The 17,497-nt window shown below is 41.5% G+C and overlaps 1 protein-coding gene across 1 annotated transcript in view; it reads right to left on the reverse strand.

The window, feature by feature from the left end:
- Window positions 1–17,497, reverse strand: part of LOC140134655 (uncharacterized) — a 127,580-nt gene that overhangs the window by 18,165 nt on the left and 91,918 nt on the right. The window contains exons 36-42 of the mRNA XM_072155119.1: window positions 17,230–17,256; window positions 16,236–16,292; window positions 15,145–15,192; window positions 10,560–10,592; window positions 9,044–10,294; window positions 8,929–8,967; window positions 8,686–8,724 (exon numbers count right to left, since the gene is read on the reverse strand). Of these exons, the coding sequence (XP_072011220.1) occupies window positions 8,686–8,724; window positions 8,929–8,967; window positions 9,044–10,294; window positions 10,560–10,592; window positions 15,145–15,192; window positions 16,236–16,292; window positions 17,230–17,256 (1,494 nt within the window). The remainder of the gene's footprint in view (window positions 1–8,685; window positions 8,725–8,928; window positions 8,968–9,043; window positions 10,295–10,559; window positions 10,593–15,144; window positions 15,193–16,235; window positions 16,293–17,229; window positions 17,257–17,497) is intronic.

Below are 17,497 nucleotides of genomic sequence, written 5' to 3' on the forward strand. Positions count from 1 at the left end.
GCACATACTGGTAGGTCTGGTAGGTATGTGCAGTTAACCAGGAACTTTTGCATCACTAGGTTGAGCACATGCACAATACATGAGACTTGCTTCATATTAGCTAGGCCCTAGAACCCGCTACAAGGTTTTGGCCATGGTCGAACACCACCTTGCTGGGCTTGAGGATCAGTTGCAGCAACCACTCCTTTGTCTGTTCCTGGATCCTGGTGTGAAAGGAGAAGCAGAGGAAAGAGGAATCTGGAGGCCAGGAGTGATGTCTGTCAATCCAGGGTGCCTCTTCACCAGCCACTACTACTTGTAGTGATGTGGACCTCTGGACTAATAGCATTGCACAATACACATTTGGTTTTGTCCACAACATAGTTGTGACTGCCTGCCAAGAAAAGCAGGTATGGCTGGGAAGTTCATACTGTGAGACAGCTGCCACAAACAGATCTTTAAAGCTGTCATCTCCACCAGCATGTATGGGAGCATTTCAAAGGCCATTGAGTTGGAAATGCTCCTTGTGCTTGCAATATGCCAAACTTTCACTTTTCTCTATGATTTGGGGGATGGAGAAATGAACGAATTGTGTGGACAGGCTTGGTGACTGTGGTTCTGGTGGTATTGGTAGTGGCAGCAGCATCACATGCTCTCTTAGTGGAGAGACAGGTGACCTTGTGACTAGAAAGGTGGTGCAGCAGGGGAGCTGAAGAGCAAGGGAGCTTTAGAATTTTAGGGCTTTTTTTTGGTGTTTAAGCCACTTTTCTGAACCACATATTAGTGAGCACTATTCCCACAACCACCATTTTTTGAATTAGGCATTAAAGCACAATTTTCTCTCACAACAATACTTTTTCTGAACTAGGCATATAAGCGCAATATTATCTCACTGGAGAAACTTTAAAAAAGGAAAGATTGATGAGAAAGATTTATGATTTTTGTGACTCAATACTAGACAGAGAAAGGATCTTCAAGATCTTGCTGGATGCTGCAGTACATGCTAATATATTAGGTCTGGTCTTTGAAAGTATTGCTGTAGAATCCTGTTTAATCAGTAAGAATATGACTCCATTGATGCAGTTCCTCACAGTGCCCTTATAAGGGCAATTGTTCCACCTTTTGTTTTTAATAGATTTTATTATCTAAATTAATATTTTCTTATCCCCACCGAGAAAGAGTTAATAAAATCTCATAAATTAGCTGGAAATAATAAGCCTCCGTAGGTGCAGGTTACAAAAAAATAAACATTTTATAGCCTATAATATGTGATAATCCAACTCTGCTCTAACTGGCGCCTCCTTCCGTGCGCCCATACAGCAGTTTACAAACACATATGGGGTATCGGCAAATTCAGGAAAAAATTGGTATCAAACTTTATGGAGCTTTTTGTCATTTAATCCATTGGAAATTTTTAAGTTTTGGCCAAAAATGAATGTATTGTAAAAAAAAAATTACAAATTGTAAATTCCACCTCCATTTATTTTACACCTGTAAAACAACTAGCTAACAAACTTCTTAAAGTTGGTTTCTCATGCATTGAGGGGTGTAGATTCTATAATAGGGCAATTTATATGGTTTTACTAATATTAAGCCTCACAAAGTCACTTGAAAGCTGAGTAGGTCCCTGTAAATACCGGTTTTGGCGATTTTCATAGAAATGGGAAAAATTGCGCCAACATTTCTAAGCCCCATAACAACCTAGTTAAATGAGAGGATGCATAAAATGCAATGCCAACGTAAAGCGGACATTCGGGAAATGCTATTTATAAAGTTATTTGGGTGCTATCTACTTGAAAAGCAAATAAATTAGAACTTTGAAAATTTAACAGTTTTTAAATTTTTTGTCAAATTGCTATTTTTATCATAATTAAACGCAAAAGATATCATCCAAATATTTGAACTTATTTGAAGTACAATGTGTGATGAAAAAACAATCTCAAAATTCGCTCAATATTTTCAACACTTTGAAGGTTATAACCACTTTATGTGACACAGGGTAGATTTAAAAAATCATGCCTGGTCTGGAAGCCCTTATGTGGCTCAGTCCTTAAAGGGGTAAACAACCCAATGAGCCGTGTGCAAGAGTCATATTGTAATGGAAGTGTCGCGGCTGCCTTGTGCCTCCACGTGCCCCAGCAGCCTGGCCACAGGCTCATTCACCTCTCCTCGCTCCATTGATGGCTCTAGCATGTGCGTACCCTTCCTCCTAGAGCATGTGCGTGCTGCGTCTGTGAAATTTAAAGGGTCAGCACGGAGATGATTGGCACTGGCTGGCTGCTGCCCTAATAAATAGCGTGCCTCTTCCTGTCCCCCCTTTTGTGCTACATGCCTCTGAGAAAGCTGTATCGTGTGATTTTTGTGATTATCCATTGTGACCTCTGTTCCAATTCCTGACCTCAATTCTCTGCCACCTGTACTGACCTTCTGCTTTGTCCCTGACTCTGATCCTGTGCCGCCTGTCCTGAACTTATGCCTGAACACAGCCTCTATTCTGTCTGCCGATTTTGTACCTTGCGTTGGCCACCACCGTGAGCAAAATTGTGCCTGTGGAGCGACCTGGTGGTATCCTGCATAGCAAGTCCAATCCACTTTGCGGCAGGCTCTGGTGAATACTGAGTGCCACGTAGACTCCGCTCCCAGGTGTCCACTTAAGTCATCGCTTGCGTTAGTTCAGTGGGTCCACCTCCTCTGACAGGAAGAAGTATCAGACCACTGCAAATCTACTAAGTCTACCAAATCTGTCCTTCTAAACTTTCATCTTAACCCCTTAACGCTGAAGCCACTTTTCACCTTCCTGACACGGCCCATTTTTTAAAATCTGACATGTGTCTATTTAAGTGGTTATAACTTTGGAACACTTTAACATATCCAGTTGATTTTGAGATTGTTTTTTCGTGACACATTGTACTTCATGTTGGTCGAGAAATTTAATCAATATGTTTGGTATTTATTTATGAAATAAATGGAAATTTGCCAAAAATTTTGAAAAAAACAATGTTTTCAAAATTCAAAATTTTCTACTTTTTGGAAAGTTAGTCATATCACTAAAATAACTTGATAACTAACATTTTCCATATGTCTGCTTTAACTTGGCATCATTTTTCAAACATCTTTTCCTTTTTTTTAGGATGTTAGGAGGCTTATAACTTTAGGTGCAATTTTTTTGATTTTCACGAAAATCATCAAAACCTACTTTTGGAGGGTCAATTTAGTTAGAAGTGACTTTATAAGGCCCACATGACAGAAAACCCCCACAAATGACACCATTTTAGAAACTACACCCCTCAAAATATTCAAAACAACCTTTGGGAATTTTGTTAACCCTTTGAGCGTTTCATGAGGGTGAAAGATAAATGAAAGTGAAATTACAGAAATGTAATTTTATCTTACAATAGATTCATTGAACACTAAAATTTGCACCTTCACAATGGGTTAAAAAGGAAAATGCATTTTACCATGTTTAAGGCAATTCCTCCTGAGCATGCCAATGCCCATTTTGTCACTATACCCTTCTGTACGGGCACAGGGGGGCACTTGGAATGGAAAGAGCGTTGTTTCGTTTTTGCAGGGCAAATATGGCTGAAAAAGTTTTTATGTGTCAGGATGCATTTGGAGAGCCATAATGGTACCAAAACAGAGGAAAGCCCCAACAAGAGACACCATTCTGGAAAGTACACCCCTTGGAGAGTTTAGCAAGGTGTAATTTGTGTATTTGCCCAAACAGGTGTTTGATTCAATTAGGCCCCAAAAGGGAAAAAAGGTGAAAATGTTCTCAAAAAAGTCACTTTTACCCCAAATTTTTGTAAGCCACAAGGGATAAAAGATGAAACAACTCCCATAAATGTGTAAAACTATTTCTCCTAAGCACAGAACTGCACCACTTTTGCATATAAAGTGTTGTATGGGTACACAGTAGGGCTCAGAAGGGAAGGAGGAGCTTTGGCCTTTTAGAAGCCAGATTTGACAATCATCCGTTACATGTGTCAGGATGCATTTGGAGAGCCCTAGTGGTACCAAAACAGAGGGGAACCCCAACAAGTGTCACCATTTTGGAAAGTGCACCCTTTGGAGAATTTAGCAAGGTGTAATATGTGTATTTTCCCCCACAGGTGTTTGCTTTAATTAGGTCCCTAAAAGGAAAAAGATGGACATTTTCCCAAAAAAGTCACTTTTACGGCTAATTTTTGTATCCCATAAGGCAGTAAAGATGAAACAACCCCAAAAAATGTGTACTAGCATTTCTCCCGAGTATAAAATTGCCCCACACATGCAAATAAAATGTTGTATGGGTACGCAGTGAAGCTCAGAAGGGAAAGAGGGGCGTTGGCCTTTTAGAAGCCAAATTTGACAAACATCCTTTACATGTGTCAGGATGCATTTAGAGAGCCGTAGTGGTACCAAAACAGAGCGGAACCCCAACAAGTGACACCATTTTGGAAAGCACACCCCTTAGAGAATTTAGTAAGGTGTAATATGAGTATTTGTCCATATAGGTGTTTGATTTAATTAGGGCTTAAATAGGACAAAGGTGAACATTTTCTTATAAAGGTCATTTTACTCCTAATTTTTTATAGCCACAAGGGATAAAAAAAATGTAATAACCCCCCAAAATGTGTAAACCTATTTCTCTTGAGTGTAGAAGTACCCCACATGTGTATATAAAATGTTGTATGGGCGCACAGTAAAAGGAAAGGGGGAGGTTTGTCTTTTAGAAGCCAAATTTGACAGAAATGTTTGACATGCATTTGGAGAGCCCTAGTGGTATAAAACAGATAAGAATCCGAAAAGTGACCCTAATTTTTGAACACACACCCCTTAGAGAATTTTGCAATGTGTAATATATGCATTTGCCCCTACAGGTGAATGATCCAATTAGGCCCTAAACATTAAAAAGGTGAAAATTTTCCTATAAATGTCACTTTACCCCTAATTTATGTAAGCCACAAGGGATAATATATTAAATAACCCCGAAAAAGGTGTAAAACTATTTCTCCCGAGTGTAGAAGTACCCCACATGTGCATATAAAATGCTTTATGGGCGCACAGTAGAGGAAAAGAGGGATGTTTGTCTTTTAGAGGCCAAATTTGCAAAAAATCCTTCACATGTGTCAGGATACATTTGGAGAGCCGTAGTGGTACCAAAGCGGAGGAAAACCCGAAAAGTGACCCTAATTGTTGAATGTACACCCCTTGGGGAATTTAGCAAGGTGTAATATGTGGTGTAGTGTAATACACGTGGTGAAATGAGCATTTGAACATACAGGTGGTTTCCAAATACGATGTGCGATGGAGTCCAAGATGGAAATTGCAATTATTTCTGGAACGTTCAGTGCCCGTTATGTGGCGCCCCTTATGAAATAATGTGGAGGGGTATAGGGAGCAACGTGACCTACCAGTTGTTACAATTATTCATTTTACTGAATTCACAACAGGTTGGGCGTGAATTTTGAATGTGTTGCGTATAAGGAGGTAGAATAGAACAGGGGACCATCTAAACTTTTTTCACACTTGGAGTTGTCGCTGGTCTCTTAGTAGTATATAGTGTCCATCCTTAGTATATAGTGTCCATCCTTAGTATATAGTGTCCATCCTAACTCCTCTTTTGGAACAGACTCTTTATTGAGTCCTACCTTTAGAAGCAGCAGAATTTACCGTGAAAATGCTGCCCTGACAAAATACAGGAACATCTAACCAGAGGTACTGGGGCCCCGTCCTTCTTGTCCCAATATTAGTTTCCTAATATCTTCCTCTTGAAAACGGAGAAATGATACGGCAGGACCTGCACATTGGAACAGCACGTAAGAGTTGTACACCATAATCTGTACAATGTACACGGCCAGCGCTTTTGTACCATATCTTCGTTTTAGAAGGGAAATTATCGCCAAGTGTTGCTCTTATTCACCCTAGCAATGCCCATTGTGACGAATATTGCTGCTTTTAGCTGGACCAAATCGACCAGCCAATAGCGGCAAACATGGACAGAGGGGGGCAACAAAACCCCTCTGAACCACAAGGCACAATTGGTGGCTGTCAGGAACAGCCGCCATCCTGCCCCGATCACCGTGTCTATAGACATGGTGACCGGTATTACTGACGTCATAAGTAAATTCGCTGCTATTGGCTCGTCTGAATTGATGAGCCAATAGCAGCGATAATAAACTGGGGGTGTGTGGGGGGGACGTAACCCTTCTGGTCCATGGGGCAGGATGGATGGCTGTTAGGATCAGCTGCCATCTTGCCCCGATCACTGTGTCTGAACCGTGTTGGCAAGTCACTACCCGCCGCACCGTTCTATTACTACGCGCGTTGGGAATAGGCTATACAATCTTTATTTTTTAAGCAATTTAGACAAATAAGGGCTTATTTTTTGCGAGACTTTATTTTAGAGGGTGTTTAGCTTATTGAAGCAATTTTATTAACTTTTTTCGTGTGGAGGAAAATAAAATCATCAATTCTTGTTTTGGATTTTTAGCATTTTTGAGGGGGGGGGGTCGCTGTAGCATAACAATAATATATTATCTTTATTCTACGGATCACTACGATTACGGTGATACCTCATTTATATAGTTTTATTTATATTTGTCCAATTTTATTGAAGGAAAACTAGAATAGAAAAAATTGAATTTGTTTTAGTATTGCCATCTTTATAGCAGCATAACTATAGTATTTTTTGGTTGACGGAGCTGGTTGTGAGCTTATTTTTTGCGTGATAAGTTGTTCTTTTCAGTGGTATCATTTTGGCGCTTGTAACTTTTTCGGATCACTTTTTAGAACATTTTTTGTAAAGCAATTTGATAAAAAGTTTTAATTTTTGGCAAGTTTTTGGTTTTTTTTTTTACCACGTTCACCGAGCGGGTCCAATTATGATTAGGATTTATTGTACAGATTGTTACGGACGCGGCGATACCAAATAAGTGGGGTTTTTTTGTGATTTAGTGTATTTTATACTTTATTACTTGTGTAAAGGGAAATGTGGTGTTTGGGGGGACTTTCACTTTCTTTTATTATTTATTTTTATTTTTAAAAACCTTTATTTATTGTTTTAACTTTTTTTTACAGGTAATGACATCTAAGCTTGAACAAGTGATCTTCTGATCACTTGTTCAAGCTATTTTACAGGTTACACAGTGCAATACAGAAGTATTGCACTGTGTAATGTAAGACACTGAGCATGCTGCGCATGCCCAGTGTCTTACAGCCGGGTCCTGCCAGAAGGCAGGACCCGGCTTCCGGATGAAGATCTCGCAGCCCCGGGCACCGGCAGTCCCGGGGCTGCGATCGGAGCAGCGGACCCCCCCGGTAAGCGCCGCGGGGGGGTCCGATTCCCTTCAAATTGCATTTAAATGCCTCTGACACGCCGCGGTCAGCGCGACCGCGGCGTGTTAGGGGTTAACACCCGCGATCGGAGAAATCTCCGATCGCGGGTGTTAGAGGCAGGTGTCGGCTATAATATATAGCCGACACCCGCAGCTTCTGGCGCCGGCTCCGTTCAGGAGCCGGCGCCAGAAGCATGACGTAATAATACTGCATTTTGCGGGAACGCACCTCCCGCCATGCAGTATTATTACGTCAAATGTCGGGAAGGGGTTAAACAAGAAATAGCCAGGAGTCCCATGATCATTTTGGATGAACTGCAGAGATCTACATCTGAGGTGGGAGAGTCTTTCCATTAGACAACAATCAGTCAATGCAATGCACAAATCTGGCCTTTATGGAAGAGTGGCAAGAAGAAAGCCAATTATCAAAGATATCCATAAAAAGTCTTGTTTGCCACAAGCCTCTTGGGAGACACCAAACATGTGGAAGAAGGGGCTCTGTTCAGATGAAACCAAAATCCAACTCTTTGGCCACAATACCAAATAACATGTTTGCCATTAAAGCAACACTGCCCATCTCCCTGAACACAGCAACCCCACTGTCACACATTGTTTGGGCAGCATTATGGTTTAGGCTTTTCTTCGTCAGGGACAGGGAAGATAGTAGAAATTGATGGGAAGATAGATGGAGCCAAATACGGGCACATTCTGGAAGAAAACCTGTCGGAGTCTGCAAAAGACCCAAGACTGGGATTGAGATTTATCTTCCCACGAGACAATGATCCAAAACCTAAAGTAAAATCTACAATGAAAGATTCACAAATAAGGTGTTAGAATGGCCAAGTCACAGTCCAGACCTGAATCCAATTGAGAATCTGTGGAAACAGCTGAAAACTGCTGTTCACAAACGTCCTCCATCCAACCTCACTGAGCTCCAGCTTTTTCCAAGGTAGAATGGGCACGAATTTCAGTCTCTCAATGTACAAAACTGATAGAGACCTGATACCCCAAGCAACTGCAGCTGTAATCACACCAAAAGGTGGCGCAACAAAGTATTAACTTAAGGGGCAGAAAAATATTGAACCCCCCCTTTTCAGTTTAGTATTTTTTACAAAAGTTTTAAATACCTAATAAATTTCATTCCCACTTGTTACTGATTCTTCACCAAAAAATTACAATTTTATATCTTTATGTGTTAAGCCTGAAATGTGGCAAAAGGTAGAAAAGTTAAAGGGGACTGAATACTTTCGCAAGGCACTGTAAATTCGATACAGGTAACGATTTTTTTTACTAACCTTCCAACCACTACTTATTTGTTTTTCTTGCAGAAACTTTTTTGTTATTGTTTTGTTTTTTTAGGGTATTGTTTATAAGAAATGTGAATTACCTTTTGTTTCGGGAACAGGAGCTATTTGAACATTTGGACCTAGAAGGAAAAGTAAATTATAATTAAATTTTTTTTAAATGAGCTGTAATACCATTAACAGCCACTGTGCTATCTGTGGTGGTATAATGTAATGTAAAAACTACATCTTTTGTTGGTGCATTTTTGTATATATTTTTATTATTTACTGTTTACTTTTTTGCCAAAGATAGTTTTGGGTTATGGTGAAGTATAAATGTGAATTACCTTTTATTTCAGGAACAGGAGTTATAGGAACCCCTTGACCTGAATAAAAACCATAAAAAAAATTAAAACAATCTCTAAAACACAATATTGTGAAATTAAAATACAACATACACACCTTGTATAGAAGGTGCCACGGTTCCATATGCCATGTCCTTTGAGTAACCGATACTTAGGAGACCAAAAGGTGATGTAGGGTGTTTCATCTTGTTAGAGCTAGAGCCAGCACCATAACTATATTCTGCCCAGGAATAGTCAGATTCAGGGAACATATTCCAGTTTGTAATGTCTAGAACCTTTCCATTGTACTGGATTTCAGGGGCAATTGATGATTTTGCTATAATAATCCCCAAATTATTGTCAAAATTGTCTTGTCCAATGAGGTTATATCGAAGGTTAAAGGAGTTAACATCTGGTATTTTGGTGAAGAAAGATCCGAAAGGTTTGCCTTTATATTTTCCACCAGTGCCAAAAAGTAGGACTTGTATTCTTTCCGTGCTGTGAATGGATAAGGGTGAGGACACAGAGACATTGAATTTCATCAGCTGTCCTGCTTCTACATTGGTCTTCATCTTTTTTCCACCGGATTGGTATTCAAAAGTAGCAGCTGTGGAAGCCAAGGCAAAAACCTGGTCACTTTTTGATTGGAAGGACATTCCTGGGACAAGGTAGGACGTTCCCCAACTTGTAACAGGTTGAAGCTGTTCAAACACATGGCTGCAACCTTCATTACTAGGAGCACATGAATGTCCAGATAGAACAGCCACAGGGTGTTGAGAGTTCACTTTAGTCCCCGAGAGGTCATCTTCACTCTGGATCTGTAAGGACTGGAATGGCTCCATATTTGTGGTCAATGTGTCCCCCTTTTTATAACTCTTGCCTTTGAATTGCACTGATCCAGTGAAGGAGATGTTTACTGTTGTTTCAAATTCATAAGTTACAACAGCAAACTCTGGATAATGGTTAGAAGGTCCTTTGGCTACAGAAGCAGAAGGTCCACTGGATGGGGTGATTATGTAGTATTCTCTATCCCATTGGTCAACTGGATAAATCAAAGAAACATCTCCACTGGTTTTCTTAAAGTTTCGGGCCATCACAGTAATGTCAGAATCAGATTTAATGATGGTGGTACATGGACACACCCCAGATCCTTTGATTTCTGAGGGTTTTGGAAGATCAAAAGTTACTGTTTCTCCTTTTCCAACTTGGATTGTCTTGTTGAAAGTAGACTTGTTCATGGTAACAGTTACTGTGCTGGAAGGTGTAGTCCCAGTTACAAGGATTTCTCTCATGGGGCTGTCGTCCGAAAAACCGTTCTGCAAAAACGCCACAATGAAGTATTTTCCCTGGGAGGTCACTCTCCTCGGGCCTGTAGATAAAACTTGTAGTGAGATTTGGAATTATGTCTAGAATCTAAATTATTAACTATCATTTATATCTTTAACATAAATGAGGAATATTGAGCACTGGGTCCACTTCTGAGACTACCAGCAATCACATAGGAGGTTTTGTGCATTTTTTTCTGCAGTCAATCTAACCAACAGATTTTGCAAGGAGAGGTGCAGAGGTGCAGAGGTGTCACTAATGGGCAGATGTTTCTTACATACATTCCTACAAAACTGATTGATACCTACCTGCCATGTGCTGTGGTCCATTTCCACCATATTCTGGAGAACAAAGATTATAAATTAATTTTTTTGTATTATTGTATGATTTTCAAATAAATACAAGATAGACAGATGATAGACTAAATAAAACTTTAATCTTCTATCATCCTAGTTATGAGGGCCCATGATATTGATGTGAAACTTTAACAAGACTACCTCCCCCACCCCTGCCACCTTCCCAGTTTGGTCCATCTGTTAATGCAACACCCATAGTTAAAAGTCGCAAGTCGGGGGTACTAGTCGCAAGTGCTAAGAATAGGTATATAGCACATAAAAACAAACGCAATGCACAAAAAGTGCACAATCACAAAAAATGAGCATGTATGAAAATTAAATAATTTTATTAATTTTTAGAGACGAACACAAAACAGACATACATCTAAAACCATTTTAAAAAGATATTATACAAGAAAATACATTTCTGAAGACCCTGGCGCGGGTCAACCGCATTCCACCTCTATCCAGACACTATGTAATGTCTAAATGCCTACCTTGATATAAATAACGACCAGTAATAGAAAAGTACACAATCAAATCAAAGTATATAGTTGCAAGAATATATTCTTGAGCACCAAGCCTGCATCAATGGGTAAATGATTGCTTATGTCCCATAAACAAACTGTATAAAGCGTAATCAATTAATAAAAAATACATCATATCAAAGTACAAGTGCTTCAATCCTAATTCAACCCATACTAGACAAAGTGACTGGTGATAAGCAAATAAAGTGCTAGTAAAGAGCGCTGTGGCATCAATGTTAGAGTGCAAGCAAAGCCCACTGTATTCAAGCTGGAATAATGCAGTATCTCCTATAAAGTTGGCATACAGGCATGAAGCTTGGCATAAAGTTGTATTGGGCAGTGGTGTGCCCATGTCTTTAGATGTTCCCTTATGGCTCATATTACTGGCTTATGGTCATGTATGCTGGTTCCATAATCTAGCATGGAATAAAAACTCTCAGCTGATACCATACTCTACCTGCGTTTTGCTCCATCTTACATCCTTATCATCATATGACTTGTAAGCACTTGTTGCCATGGCGTCCGTTACTATGTTGACAACTAGTAACTATTACCCTGCTCCTTCATTTGTGCGATGGTCAAATTATCGGTGTATTCTATTGGTTGAACAACCTGGTTTTTCACATGAAATGGGGCACAGTCTTTAAATAACTCAGGAGTGCGGCGTCTAAGCTATTACTGTGGTATTGCCGCTTATTATCACCATAGGACGTTTATTTGGCGCCGTATGTCGACAGACAGGGCCGGATTAAAGGAGAAGATCGCTGGTGGAGATCGCCGATGCAGCGGTGTTGTGATAGGACACCGGTGGTTTCCGATCACTACATGCTGCCGCCGAAACAGTGCACCAGCGATCTCCCCCAGCGATGGCAGCTGTGTCTTCAAAGGGCCGGCCGCTGCCATGAAGAGCGAGGAAGAGTCTGAAGCGTCGTGGGATCACTGGAGGTAAGGTGAGGTAAGTATAAAGTTTATTATCTTGTGGCTATTTTCTACAGGTGACTGGCGGCTAAATTCTACAGGGGACTGGTGGCTGTATACTACTGGGGGCTGTTGGCTGTTTTCTACAGGGAGCTGTTGGCTGTATACTAGAGGGGGCTGGTGGCTGTATACTACAATGGGCTGGAGGATGTATACTACAGGGGGCTGGCTGGCTATTTACTACTGCGGGCTTGCAGGCTATATACTACAGGGGGATGGCTGCTATATTCTACAGGGGGCTGGCGGCTATATATACTACAGGGGGTTGGCAGCTGTATACTACTGGGGGCTGGCGGCTGTATTCTACAGGGGGTTGGCAGGCTATATAATACAGGGGGCTGGCAGCTATATTCTACAGGGGGCTGGAAGGCTATATTCTACAGGGGGCTGGTGGCTATATATACTACAGGGGGTTGGCAGCTGTATACTACTGGGGGCTAGAGGCTATATATGCTACAGGGGGTTGGCAGGCTATATACTACTGGGGGCTGGCGGCTGTATTCTACATCAGGTTGGCAGCTATATTCTACAGGGGGCTGGCAGGCTATATTCTACAGGGGGCTGGCAGCTATATTGTACAGGGGGCTGGCAGGCTATATTGTACAGGGGGCTTGCAGGCTATACACTACCGGGGGCTGGCAGGCTATATTCTACAGGGGACTGGCAGGCTATATTCTACAGGGGGCTAGCAGCTGTATACTACTGGGGGCTGGTGGCTCTATTCTACAGGGGGTTGGCAGCTATATTCTACAGGGGGCTGGGCAGGCTGTATACTACAGGGGACTGGCAGGCTATATTCTACAGGGGGCTGTCGGCTGTATACTACTGGGGCTGGCGGCTATACTCTACAGGGGCTGGCGGCTGTATACTGCTGGGGGCTGGCAACTGTATTCTACAGGGGCTGGCAGGCTATATTCTACAGGGACTGGCAGCTATATTCTACAGGGGGCTGGCAGCTATATTCTACAGAGGGCTGGGCAGGTTGTATACTACAGGGGACTGGCAGGCTATATTCTTCAGGGGGCTAGCGGCTGTATACTACTGGTGCTGGCGGCTATATTCTACAGGAGGCTGGCGGCTGTATTCTACGGGAGACTGGTGGCTGTACACTACTGGGGATGTATTCTACAGGGGACTGTCAGGCTATATTCTACAATGGTCTGATATACTACAGGGAGGTGACAGTCTATATTCTAAAGGGGGATGGTGGCTATATACTACTGGGCGCTGGCTATATACTACAGGGGGCTGGCAGGCTATATACTACGGTGGCTGGAAGGCTATACAGTACAGAGGCTGGCTGGCTATATACTGCAGGTGCTGGCAGGCTATATACTACAGGGGGCTGGAAGGCTATACACTACAGGGGGCTAGCAGGCTATATAATACAGGAGCTGACAGGCTATATACAGAGGTTGGCAGGCAATATACTACAGGGGCTGGCTGGCAATATACTTCCAAAAACATTGTTGGAAAGGCCCCCATCAGTTTGCGCCCAGGGGCCCCCACCACCCTTAATCCGGCCCTGTCGACAGACAACATATGTATACTTTGCTTATTTCACAGAGTTGTGTAATCATTCTGCAAGTAAACCTTGCTACATACACTCGTCATTAATTTGTTGCATATTCATTTAATACTGCGCTCAATATTTGATTCATTTACTTGGCTGTTGACTTCCCCGCACTTTATTGCACCGCATTCAGTACATTTTGACTCTGTGCGCATATGCTATTACATATACTTGCAGGCACCGGGGTTTGAAGCCCGTTGCCTGGTTACCTCTCAACTAGGGCCCAGGCCGGGGTGCGCAGGCGTAGTAGTTTGTCGTCACACCTGCTTGCTAGTTAATTCCGGTTGTATGTTGCTGTGCCGATACAGCGTTGTCCTGATATGCCGCATATAGTTTTGGGGGCATATTTAAGGTGAGTGTTTCATTGTCTTGGCTACTTACCACTGAGGAAGTCGTCTTAGACGATGATACCCGCGGGGAGCCATCCATCTCTTATCTTACCGTACCGCTGCCTGTATGCCAACTTTATAGGAGATACTGCATTATTCCAGCTTGAATACAGTGGGCTTTGCTTGCACTTTAACATTGATGCCACAGCGCTCTTTACTAGCACTTTATTTGCTTATCACCGGTCACTTTGTCTAGTATGGGTTGAATTAGGATTGAAGCACTTGCACTTTGATATGATATATTGGTTATTAATTGATTACACTTTATACAGTTCGTTTATGGGACATAATCAATCATTTACCCATTGTTGGGTGTTCCTGCAGGCTTGGTACTCAAGGATATATTCTTGCAACTATATACTTTGATTCGATTGTGTACTTTTCTATTACTGGTCATTAATTATATCGAGGTAGGCATTTAGACATTACACCCGGGTCTCGGCTCATGTATTTTCTTGTATAATATCTTTTTAAGACGGTTTTAGATGTATGTCTTTTTTGTGTTTGTCTCTAAAATTTAATAAAATTACTTGATTTTCATACATGCATATTTTTGTGATGGTTGGCCAACTTTTTGTGCATTGCTTTTGTTTTGTGTCTCATTGGAATTTATTGCACAAGGTTTTTTTTGGTGATATTTGGCTGTGCCAACCGATTTCTTGGGTATTACAAGAATAGGTATATATATATATATATATATATATATATATATATATATACATATATATATATATGGTTTTTTAATGAAGCCACCAGAGGATGGTCAGATAACTCTACCAAGTACCAAGTAGTTTTGACCATATAAAGCTGCAGCCAGTGTTAGGTCTTGTCCCTAGGGGTGTGTAATCCTTTGTGTGTATCTGATTGTAACTACTATTAGTACACGGAGGTGCAGTCCCTGAGAGATCTCTTCATTGAAGACAGAATCTTTGTTTATTGTCAGTCCACCATCATTATTACTCCATTCACTCTCTATAGGAGTGACAGGCACTACACCACTAATATACCTAGTACCGTCAGGTACACCTTCCAGATGTAACTGCATTTGATTGGTTCTCCTTTACATTAGCTGTGCTAAGATAAATACTCACCGAACCTGACTCCACCTGGTTGCCAACTGGTAAATCCAAAGTGTGAACCTGAATAATAAATCGATTGGTAATTTTAGAGAAATATAAAGGTTAAGAAAAATAATGTTTATATAATTTTACATAACATGGTTTATGTGGTCTAGTCTATAACTGTTACTGTTGTCAAGCCCCTATGGCATCAACACAGCACATGTCTGCACCACTAATGGGATGGCATGTGCTCCCAGTCCCCACTGGCAAAAATTTAAATTTTTATATTACTTTCTCCATGGCTATATAACACTGGGCTTTTTCCTAGGTAATTCCAATAATGATGTCATCAAACCCATTTATTTATGTTCCCTTCCCAGGTCAACCCAGTGCCTGAGCAACAGGTTCCACAGCTCGTATTGCCTGGTTTAGTGTCCAATGTAATGTTTCCTCCATTCTGCCTCAAAAGATAGGATATGCCCCACTAGCACCATATAATTGGAGCATTAATCACACATGTATAGTAGTTCTCTGCTCAATCATTAGAGGAATATTGGCATTGACAGCTGAGAACATAACTCCGGTACTTCCTTCAGTCTCTCAGACTTTACAAGGAGAAGCAGTGCACCGGTACCACCATAGGGGATTCTTTTATTACATTGAAAACAAGACTTTGTAGACTTTATGGGGCACATTTACTTACCCGGCCACCGGGGTTCACAGAAAGTGCCTTGTCCTACTCCAATGCACTGTGCCGCGATTCACTAAGATCGTGTGCCCAATATCATGATTGAGTCACTTCCACGATCAGGTCCGACAGAGTTCACCATCTTTTTAGCGGTGCATGTAAGTGCTAGGGCTTGCGACACAATTTGAAAGTTAAATCCTGCGCTCAGTTCGAATTAGTCAGATTGTCCGACGGCACCCCCCCTAAATTGTGTCACATGGAAGCAGCGCAGCTGCACCAAAAGAAGGGTCGCGGTCGACACAATCGCAATGCACCCACTACTTAAATACCTGTGCAAGCCATTTTACCATTGAAGAATGGGCACAGTCCGAAAAAAGTGTGTTGCAAAGTGTTTTAAAGCCTTAGTAAATGTGTCCCTATATACTTCATGTACCTTCTCCCGTCTGGGGCTGTCCAACTGTTCCTTCATTTCCTTTGGTTACACCAAATTCTATGGAACAAATTTTACAAATTAATCCATAATCTAAATAATTAGTTTTTCTATTATACCAAAGCAGTAACAGACATACAATAGAGATAAAGATAGATAGTTTGATATGATTTCCTAGTGTCACAGTTTGCCTTTAAAGGGGTTGGCCACTTTTCAATAAATCTCTTCCATTAGACATGTCTCTGCGTGTATATGTACCTGTATATTTGCCTCCTCTCCCTGTTCTCACCATGTTACCCTCTTTATAAACACACAGCTACCTCTCTCTATCACTGGTCCATCCCGTCCTCATGAGATTTCTCCACTGTGCCTCCTTCTCTCACAGTCTATTCTCAATGATAGACACAGGGAGAGGGGAGAAGAGAACTGGATAAGTCATAATCTCCCACAGCAGCAACTAAAAGATCTAAAGTAATTAGCAGTGGTGCTGAATCACTTGATGGAAATTCTCTGATTATTATTAAAGAGGACCTGTCACCCATAAAAAAGGCACTAGGGGGTGCTTACTAAAGTTAGAGGTAGAAGTGTTACACTGCTAGCTTTATCAGAGCAGATACTGCTGTGCTGTACAATAGGAATGCCGAACCACACTCAAAGTGGTCCAGTGTATTCATGAGGGGGCAGTCCAAGGCGCTGATTCTCCCCCAGACCATCCCTCCCACTTTATAGGTTGGAGGTGACTGCCAGGCTTCATGCAGCAGTCACCTCCTCCTAGTCCCTCCCCCTCATGAATATGCTTGACCACTGGGAGCTTGGTCCTATTGTACAGTGTCTGCTAGCTTAATCGGTTTCCGATAACACTGGCAGTATAAAACTGCTACATCTGAGGTAGCGCTATGGGTGACAGGTCTTCTTTAAGGTAGTCTATGCATGTGGGCAACTTATGTAGAGGAGTGACCAATCCCTTTAATTGTCTGCCCTTTTTACAGATACTTACTGTATTCATAGGTAGTTGGTTTCCATGCTTCAAAAAAAAAAAATAATAAATCAGTTCTATAAGAGGACAAAGTATCTACCTTTTAAAAACATGGTAGTCAGTGGTAGCAAACATCCCACGGTATTAATACAGTCCCCTTATGCCCTGATGGAGGTGGATGCAGTACATTGCTGTGTATGGACACATGGAAGTATCGAAAGAAACAATAGACCAGATATATTATGGCTTCTCTGCCAGGACAACGTATAAACGTATAAACTGGAGGTGT

The sequence above is a fragment of the Engystomops pustulosus genome, chromosome 6, assembly GCF_040894005.1.
Source record: "Engystomops pustulosus chromosome 6, aEngPut4.maternal, whole genome shotgun sequence".
Lineage (NCBI taxonomy): Eukaryota > Metazoa > Chordata > Amphibia > Anura > Leptodactylidae > Engystomops > Engystomops pustulosus.